Raw genomic sequence first — 10,608 nt, 5'->3', positions numbered from 1 at the left:
TGGCCTGCCGGCCTCGGGCCGCCCCTGGCCGCAGGGCGCCTCCTCGAGCCTCGGCCGCGCGACCCTCTGCGGGCTCGCCGAGCGCTCGCTCTGCTCCCCGAGGCGCTGCTTCTTCTGGCCGCCGGCTGAAAGCTCCTTTGGTTTCCTAACGTCGTGTTCCCTTTTGATATCCCAAGTTGGGTCTGGGCTTATCTGGTGGGAAGGGTCGGAGGGTGGGACTGGATGTGATGGAGAGAATGGAGAGAGGACGTCCTCGAGCGAGACGCCTACTTCCGGCAGACCTGGGGAGGCGGCAGCGGGAGAACTCCAGGAGGTGGATTCGTCTGTGGACACAGAGACAGCAGTTAAGAGCGGCGCCGCGCGGTTCCCGCACTCCCGCGACCTCGCTCTACCCAGGCCAGGCCGCCAGGGGGCGACTACTTTCAAGGGTCCCAAGCCACTGCCACCCTCCACCCTCACTGCCAAGGGGGCAGTGCCCCTGGATCGGTCTGCCCTTCTCTCCAGGTGGATAGAACTGGAAGGAGATTGCCCAATCCTAGCCTAATCGCACATTCCCGACCCCTTCTAACTTCGTGGGAGTGTTGAGAACCGTGCTTCTCAAGCTCGAGTATTTACCGTAATCACCTGGGCTGGTTGTGGAAAATACAGATGCCCAGGAGATTTGGCCCAGCGATTCCAATGGAACGGGGGCCAGGATTTTTTCCCTGAATTTTAAACAGGCAGCCAGCTGAATCTAAAGAATAGAACCGAGCTTTGGGAAACACTGGCCTTGGTATCTCGAAGTTGGAAAAGTGACTTTCTCAACCATTAGATGTCACTCAAGGTATTCTTCGCTATCGTCAGGTAATCTCAGAAATTGGATAAATTCATCTAAAAACGATCACTGTGTCCTTAATTCTTATTAGTATTTCTAAACATTGTGCAAGGCCCCGGAACTCAGGTAATTGATTCTTTCCAGGAAGCTTAGTTTCAACATATATTTAGGATTTAAACTCTGTATACTTCCAAAAAGGATTCTAGGGAATTTACATCAAAACACATATAATACAATGATAAAAATAAGAAATGATTTTTTTTTTTTTTAAAGCATCCATTGATCAGAAGCCAAGCAGGAAGGCAGATGTGTTAGGAATCTGAGATGAACTAATTACTAGTTCTGAGCACTGAGATTACCCCTAAATTTCTGACCGCGGTGCTGTAGGATCTACACTGGGCTGCGAACCACAAGGTCGGCAGTTGAAACCCACTAACTGCTCTGTGGAAACCTTATACAGGGTTGCTATGAGTCGGAACCAACTCAACAGGATTTAACAATAACAATGGCAAAATTAAAACAAGAACATTCAGTACAGTGGACCCTTGATACTTCTGAGGAATATGTTTCAAGACTTCTGGGAATCCCCAGGTTATGGAATACCATTCTAGGGTGCAATTTTTCTCTCCATAATTGGTATATGAGTAGGGAATACGAAAGTCATACTGATATTTGAAGGCGAGGTTTACTAACTAGCAGAGAGATTCCATCCCACACCAGCCTCATTGTATGTGATTCAGATTCTTGTCTCTAACATTGTCAGAGACCCCCAGGGGTCCTTGTGTATGTTCAATTCATGAATGCCAAGGACTTCCTTTGTTTTAAAGTTGAGCATTTTTCTTATATTGTACCTTTGATAATGATTTATAAAGCGATAAAAGGAGAAACAGGGCAGATGCTGGTCACCTTTAGCATATCAAACCACAGTTATAAAAAGTACCTATTTGATGTAAAATTTGAATGGAGTATTTAAGGCACGATGCTCTTTTTCTTCCCCCTGTAGACTGATGTCTATTATTTTCAGAGTGAGTGAAAAAATCCTAGAAAAGGTTTCCAAAGTCCTGGACTGGAATCCTGACTCCAGCATGTATCAGCCATGTGATCTTGGACTTGATTTCTCTGGGCCTCAATTTCCCCCTTTATAAGATGAGAATAAAATGTCTACCTCATAGAGGTGAGATGTGGGAAATCACCTTCTAAGGGAAAAGCCCCTTCCAACGGGAGGGTTATGCTGATGGTTTGCATGCTATTGAGCCAGATTTTTCTTAGGTGTTCTAGTGACTGCCTGTTTATGGGCTGGGTTCCCCTGGAAGCCACATTCACTAGCATACTTACAGGAAGGTTTTTAAATAAGTACAGTAAATCATTCATTCACACATGCTGTGATTCCCATCTATGGTTTTGCTCTAAGTCAACTACTCTTGCAGATATTCTAAGAAATATTCTGAAATCCTCAAATACGAATGTCTTCCATGAAAACTGGAATATGTTCTACAGGAATATGTTGGCTGGGTTAAAGTTTTAAAATTCACCTAACAAAATGATAGACTAGAAGAACTACACAAATAAATACAGGAAGATATTGTACTGCTGGAAATAGTTCAATGTGGTCTTCAAAAAACCACTTCTAACTAGAGGGTAGTTTGTGTAGTGGTAATTCCTGAGTTGGACCATGGTGATGATATTTCACTTCGAATAGCTTGTTTCTACACCATTACACTACACATGGTAGAGTCAATTAGCTGGACTCAAATTACTTCTTAGATGCAGGGAAAAGGTTGGTATTCACATCATTTCCTGAAGGAGGATTTGAAGCAGAGAGAAGTTAAGTAACTTGACCAAAATTGTAAAATGGGCTGGCCAGGAAAAAAATTGGGGGGTTTCTTTGTAATTTTTACTTGCTGAGATACTTGTCCTAACTTGTCATCTTGCAAAGAGGATCAAAGCATGTGAAATGGAAATGCTGTGTGGATCTCATCATTGGACACATTTGTTTCTGTACATGTTACTTACAATGATAACTTGGAAGGTGAAATTATTCACAAGGACAAAAGGATACTTCTTATACAAAGATTTCTCAAGAGTTTGTCTATAGATCATGAAATACTTAACAGTGGAAACTGAAAGCAAAGATGTTCTAACCCCAGCTGGTTAAGGATATTAATTAGAAATTAAAATTAACAAGATCAAAAAGTAAAATGAGTAAAAGATAAACATTTCATGTGTGGTTTGAGATTTTTCCCTTTTTGGGATAGGAATTGTCCAGTTCAATAGCAGACATGCAGTATGAGTGAGACAGGAACCTGCAAAGTCCCGTAAAGCACCAAGTACATGTTTACTGGGCAGTCCTCTTCTCCACCTTGTCCTATCACATGCCTCATCAAGGTGACGCCTTGAATCACCAATTGTGGCAGACAGGAAGAACCCTTCTACAACATTTTAAACTCAAGTATTTATGAAATCTTGACCTGCAGTAACCAGGACAATTACCCAAATTTACTTCTGATCCCTTCAGGCATTGTTTTGTTTTATTTTGTTTTTCTTTTTGAACCTGGGCACATGAAGTGGCTGTTGAGGAAGATGTGCTATACAGCAGCCATCCTGTCTGAGAGTGCCTAAGGACAAGTAGAATTAGAAATAGTGCAGACATAGTCCATAAAGATAAAATCAGCCAAGTGGTCCTGCTAGGATTTCTGCAGTCTCTTTGGGTCAATAATTCCCTCAGGTCCAAGGGCTAAAACTAGAAAGGTTGACTTATGAACAAGCCTTACAGAATGCCTTTCAGTCCAAACTTGCTTATTTTCCACCCTACCCCACCCCAGTGAAGCTGCTCTGATCAATGTTTTTCATGTTATCAAATTCAGACACCTCTAATGTAATACTTTATTTTTACCACATTCCAAACAGCAGAAACAAAACAAAATGGACCCTTGGCTTCCATAACACACTGTTCTCCTGCTTTTTAGCCTATCAGACAACTCCTCACTTCACCTTGCAGATTTCTCTTTTACCTGACCTCTAAATTTGGCATTCCATAGAGTGTCTTCTTCTTCCTCAATAGTCTCTCCTAGGTGTTATATATTAACAGTACTCTCAAATGAATACTTCAGCCCAGTGAATACAGCTGAGCTGTATGCTAGTCTATACACCTGCCTACTTGACTCTCAGCTTGGCTAGATCATTGGCACCTTCTATTTAACAAGTCCAGAATGGAAACCTCTGTACCCCAAGCCTATTTTGCACTCTCCCTCTTATTTCCTCATCTTGGTGAGTAGCACAACTATACTGGGAGTCCTTGATTCCTTCCTCTTCCTCAACCACAAATCCAACTCACATGCAAGTCTTACTGGTCTTTTCTTCAAATATAGCTGGACTCTGTCAACGTCACCTTCACTTTTTACTACCTTAGTGCAAGATACATGGAAGACCCTGGAAAAGCATAGGGCCTGAGGCCACTCAACCAGTGTGGACTGACTACGCAAGACAATCACACTTAGAAAAAGGCCACACTGTGAGCTTCTTTCATAAACTACTGGAACATTGTTAAAGGTAAATTAGAAAGATGAATTTTGCAGCTTAGCAAAGAGAAGCTAGTGTAGGATAATGTGAACCACATCTTTTCTCCTCAGCTCAGAGCCCAGGTCAACTACGTTCGCTACCCTACCAAGGGATGAGCGCCTCAAGCTGTCTTTTCTCACTAGGACTGCTAATAATGCAGTATTCTCTTTTTTTCTACTCTTGCTCACCTCCAATAAGACTCTCTACAACATCCACAACGATTTCTCTGCAGTACAAACTAGATGATGTCATTTTCCTACTTAAAACTTTCATAGGATTCCCACTGCTCTTTAAAATACAAAGTTGTTAACACAGCCTACAAAAGCCTATGTGTTCTGGCCCCTGCTAACCTCATCACTTCTCCTTTCTTTGTTCTTCTTCTTCATCCAATTCCTCACAATGCACCAAGCCCATTCTCATTTTGAGATGTCATTGCTGCCTCCTCTATCAGAAAAGTTTTCACCAATTACATTGTGGGTTCTCTTTTCCTTCTTTGTTTTTGTTGTTGTTACGTGCTGTCAAGGGTTTTGACTCATAGCCTCACTGCATAGAATTTCCAAGGAGCATCTAGTGGGTTTGAGCCACCAACTTTGAGGTGAGCAGTCCAGTGCTGATCCTATATCACCTCTAAATTTCACCCCAGTTCACAGGAGCTATTTTCCCCTCCTCCACAGCATCCTGTTTTTGTTTTTGTTTTTCCTAATGGAATCTATAGTTTGTAATTATATATTTGTTTGCTTACTTGGTAAACATCAGTCTCACCTGTTAGACTGTAAACTTCATGAGAAGAATGACCACACTGGTCTTGTTCATTACAGTTCAACTTGTAGTTGTTAAGTGCCATTGGGTTGGTTCTAACTCATCGTGACCCTGTCTAGGGTTTCTGAGGAGCAGCTGGTGGGTTTAAACTGCTGACCTTATGGTTTGAAGTCCAGTGCTGATCCTACAGTGCCACACTTGACTGCTGTGTTCATGAATGTTGATTGTAGATCCAAGCAAAATGAAGTCTTTGACAACTTCAGTCTTTTCTCCATTTATCACGATTGATCCAGTGGTGAGGATTTTGTTGTCTTTACATTGAGTGGCAAATATGCTAGGTACTAATACAGTAAGTCCTGGTGTGGTCCTGTAGGTCAGTTTGAACGTGCCAGCCACTCCTTGGAAACCCTCTACAGGGTCAGTATGGGTTGGGACAGACTCCACAGACACTTAACAACATCAACAACAATATATTGAGGTGCAAATATGCTAGGTACAAGAGTCCTGGTGTGGCGCTGCAGGAATATGCTGGACTGCAAGGTGAGTCTGAACCTCAAGGTCAGTGGTTCAAACTCACCGGCTGCTCCTGGGAAACCCTATACAGGGTAGCTATGAGTTGGAACTGACTCAATGACTCTTAACAACGTAGTATTTGCAATAGGCAAACGTGCTGCAAAAGACCTCTTTAAAGTGTTCAAGAGCAGATAGATCAGTGTAAGGACTAAGGTGAGCCTGACCCAAGTCATGGTGTTTTCCGTTGCCCATGCATGGGAAAGTTGGACAGTGAATGAAATAAGAACGTAGAAGAATCAATGCATTTGTATTATGGTGTTGGAGGAGAATATTAAAAGTACCATGGACTGCCAGAGAACAAATCAATCCGTGTTGGAAGAAGTACACCCAGAATGCTCTTTAGAAGTCAGGATGGCCAGACTTCATCTCTAATTCTTCGGGCTTGTTGTAAGAAAGGACCAGTCCCTGGAGAAGGACATCATGCTTGGTAAAGTAGAGGGTCAGTGAAAAAGATGAAGATCCCCAAGGAAATGGACTGACATGGTGGCAGCAGCAGTGGGCCCAAACATAATACCGATTGTGAGGATGGCTCAGGACTGGACAGTATTTCGTGCTCTTATGCATAGGGTCGCTATGAGTTGTCACTGATTCGATGGCACCTAACAACAATAGCAATATTTGAATGACAAATAAATCAATTCTACAAATAGAAATGGAAGACAAAATACCACATGCTTATTTCAATAAACACTCGTAGGCAAAAGATTTTCATCGAAATTATAATCTATGAAAGTTAAATTTTGCCTGTGATAATTTAGGAGGAAGGATTGTGTTGAAATGGTAGTGTGTATTTGAAGAGGAAATTAACAAGTTTGATGGAAAGAGTGTAGGAAGAGGAAGTCAGCAATGTAAAATACATTGGGAAGAGTTCTCAGCTTTCATCACTGGCTCCTGGGCTAAAGGGACACTCTAGCTCCAATGGTGCGTGGGTCTTTCTCAATTGTTACAGGTGTTCTAACCAGCTGGGATCTCTCCTAGAAAATAGACTCAGTCATTATTATATATTATTATGTTGTTGGTAAGTGCCATTGATTCAGTTCTGCCTCATAGCAACTCTATATAGAGTCCTGGTGTGGCACTGTGGGATAAGGCACTGGATTGCAAAGTCAGTTTGAACCTCCAGGTCGGTGGTTCAAACTCACCAGTTGCTCCTTGGAAACTCTATACATGGTCACTATGGGTTGGAACCAATTTGACGGCGCTTAACAACAACAACATAGGGTTTCTGAAGAGTGGCTAGTGGGTTTGACCCAAAGACCTTGTGGTTAGTAGTCCAATGCTTATCCTATTAGTGCCAACCAGGATACCACAATATTATATTTGTTGTTATTAGCTGCTGTTGAGTTGGTTTTGACTCTCAGCGACCCTGTGTAGGGATTCTGAGGAGCAGCTGGTGGATTTGAACTGTCAACCTTGTAGTTTGCAGTGCAGTGCTGATTCTATAGTGCCACACCAAGAGTCCAGGTATTACATATGTTACTACTATATATATGTTATTACTATATATACCCCCTCCTTGGAAATCATATACGGGGTCGCTATGAGTCAGAAGTGACTTGACAGCACTTAACAACAACAACATTCTGATTGAGAGGACTCCTGGTGTGGCACCTTAGGATAAGGACTGGACTGCTAACCACAAGGTTGGTGGTTCAAAGCCACCAGCTGCTCTATGAGTCGGAACCAGCCTGGTGGCACTTAACAACAATAATACCACCATTTTGATTGAGAAATGGGGTTTACCTGTTTTTCTGGGGCAATATGACAGAAATTTCCAGCTAAAGTGACTTTTAGAGGCAGATCCATCATTTTTCCTAATGGACTTTGAAATACCATTTTGTTTGAACTTAAGAAGGATAATCACTATAGTTAGGGGCCCAATTTGTGAAAATGTTGGAAGTCAGAGCAAGAATCAGAGACCCGTGAGATTAGTTTTCCTAAGAGCAGTAGTAATATTATATGCTTTAGTCCTGGTGTGGCACTATCGGTAAAACGCTGGACTACAAGGTCGGTTTGAACCACAAGGTTGATGATGTTTCAACCTCACCAGCTGCACCTCGAAAACCCTATAAAAGGTTTCTATGAGTCAGAACTGCCTTGATGACTCTTAACAACAACAAAAATATCCCTTACAGTGCCACACCTTGTACTTAGATTGTTGTTAAATGGGGTCAAGTCGTTTCTGATTGACAGCGACTGCTAGGGTTTCCAAGGAGTGGCAGGTGGGTTTGAATTGCCAATCTTGCAGTTAGCAGTCCAACGCTTACCTTATAGTACCACACTAGTACTCTAGAACCTGGATTAGATGTTGGAAACACTAGTGTAATGGTTACAAGTCAGAACCAATTCTACGGCACATCACCACCACCACCACCACCACCACCAAAGGCAATTTGAGATATAAGTACTTTTACTGCCAAAGTGACTGAAGTTATTCCGTAAAGAGGTTTGTTGATTTTGTCAACTTCTCGCAAAAACCTTTCTTGTTGCAAAGTACAGTTGGCTGGAGTTAGAGAATACTGATGGGGTTGTATTGAAGTCTATCTTCTCCTAATTTAGACCTTTATAGGGAGATATAAAAATCGTTAGGGTAGATCCAGGGGCAATAATGTGAAGTTATTTGGGATTCAAGAGAAAACCCTTCTAAGGACATTGCTCCAGCCATCCATGGTTCATTTTGGGCTGTTCAACCACCACTAAGGAGGTTGCTTTTTGTAACAAAATATAAGCAAGCAAAATGTGAATTAAACAAATATTGAAACAAATTAATTATTTTGCTTTCTCCTGCTCTTTCTGATTTTTGTTTCCAGTTGGAGACATTGTGAATGGCCTTCAAATGAGTATTTATTTCTCCTTTATTACCAGAGAGATGTAAACTGGGTGTTATAAACAGTAATAAAAGTACTGTGACTTCATGTTTATACTCACTTTGGTAGCATAATCATGGCAGGCAGGCCAAACCTCAGGGCTAGTGGGGCCGTTAATCATGGAACCACCATTTGCTAAGCGCTTCACGTGTACCAGGAACAGTGCTGTGTATACCTAACACTAGCAGTTTGAAGAACTATGATGCTATTTTTCTCTTTTCACAGATGAGGAAACTGAGGTTTAGATAAATTAAGAAATTTCCCAGGCGTATTCAGCTAGTAAATGAGATCAGTATTGACTGTATGACTCCGGAGTCCAGGGCTAAACCACTGTTCTGTCCTCGTGTTTCCCAAACTTCCCCACATCAAGATGCATAGAGAAAAGGATGGTATTTACACAGTGCACTGGGGTAAGGAGGTGAAGATGGTCCAGGTCAGAAGATGTCAGTCCTGCTCTTTCCAGAACTCAAAGGTTTACACTAAAAATGGTAAACTTTACTGTATGTAAGTCATACTTCAGTTTTAAAACTGGGAAAAGTTAATAGTACTGATGAAATGTGTAAAACCTGATGTGAAGATTCCTTTTTAAATTGGTTACACCTTTGCAAACACCAGTACTTTATCTGCCACTAATTTGCTTAGCAACCTTCCTCCCTTCCTCACCATTGGGCAAGATAAGCCTTTAGCTGAAATGAAACTGATAATGGATTCTAAATTTATGAAGTTAGCAAAGTCTAAATTAAGAAGGTTTTACTATAATCTTTAGGAGGCACCTTTAATCTCAGAGCTTTTCTGAAAATGCATTCTTCACAGAAATATAGCCCTGTGTGAAGTCAGAGAGCTGAAATAGTCAATCAGAAGATGCCTGTCTCCCAGGAGGAAATGATGGAAACTCATAAGAACTATCTTGCCAAAGACAGAAGTGGAGACGAGTTGCTTAGAGGGGTTCTTTCAGACTCTTGTTAAACCCATACCTTGTGGAGTACACTAATAAGACTTTCCTCATCTTCTCTTCACCGGAGTCTGTAAGCAATTCATGGGCAAGACTAGGGCATAACATTAATTCATTCATGTCTAGGCTGAGGTTCCTTACCTCCACCCCAGTGGACAAAGCTTCTTTTTATTAATTCTGACTGCTTTAAAAAACGAATTACTGGAAGCAGGACTTTTGTTGAAGCTGAAGAAATTGAAAAGAAAACCAAAATGGAAGAACACACTTGGCAGTTCTCAAACTGAAAGAACTGAAGAAAAAATTCAGGCCTCCAGTTACAGTACTGAAGAAGGATTCTATCAGCAAAATATTGAGCAACGAAGCATCAAAGCATCAAAATAAGATGCAATTAATACAGAGTCACCATACCAAAAAAAACTGGTCAGTGTCCAACCATTTCAAGAGATAGCACATGATCAAGAACGAATAGTATTAAAAGAAGTCCAAGCTGTGGTAAAGGCATTGGCAAAAGCTAAGGCCCTAGGAATTTATGGAACACTATTTGAAATGTTTCAACAAGCTGATGCAGTGCTGGAGTTGTCTATGCCAAAAAATTTGGAAATCAGCTAGCTACCTGGTCAACGGACTGGAAGACATCCATGTTTGTGCCCATTCCCCAAAAAAGTGATTAAACAGAATGCAGAAATCATCAAACATATAATTAATATTACATGCAAGTAAAATTTTGCTGAAGATACTTCAAACATGGTTGCAGCAGTATATTGGGAGCTGCCAGAAATTGAAGCTGGACATGGAACAAAGTGTATCATTGCTGATGTCAAGTGGATCTTGGCAGAAAGTAGAAGATACCAGAAAGATGTTTACTTGTGTTTTATTGACTATGCAAAGGCATTAGACTATGTGGGTCATAAAAATTATGGATGACATTGTGAAGAATGGGTATTCCAGAACACTTAATTATGCTTATGAAGAACCTGTACATAGACCAAAAGGCAGTTGTTCAAACAGAACAAGGGGATCCTGAATGGCTTACAAACAAGAAAGATGTGTTTCACAATTTTATTTTTTTCACCATACTTGTTTAA

At 41.4% G+C, this 10,608-nt stretch overlaps 1 protein-coding gene across 1 annotated transcript in view; it reads right to left on the bottom strand.

The window, feature by feature from the left end:
- The window catches only part of MAGI2 (membrane associated guanylate kinase, WW and PDZ domain containing 2), a 1,931,490-nt gene that overhangs the window by 328 nt on the left and 1,920,554 nt on the right, over positions 1–10,608 (bottom strand). The window contains exon 22 of the mRNA XM_006834399.1: positions 5–323. Within this exon, the coding sequence (XP_006834462.1) occupies positions 5–323 (319 nt within the window). The remainder of the gene's footprint in view (positions 1–4; positions 324–10,608) is intronic.

Source organism: Chrysochloris asiatica, unplaced genomic scaffold, assembly GCF_000296735.1.
Source record: "Chrysochloris asiatica unplaced genomic scaffold, ChrAsi1.0 scaffold00010, whole genome shotgun sequence".
Classification (NCBI taxonomy): Eukaryota; Metazoa; Chordata; class Mammalia; order Afrosoricida; family Chrysochloridae; genus Chrysochloris; species Chrysochloris asiatica.
Note: the sequence above shows the minus strand (reverse complement) of the source record. Positions and strands in the feature narration are given on the sequence as shown.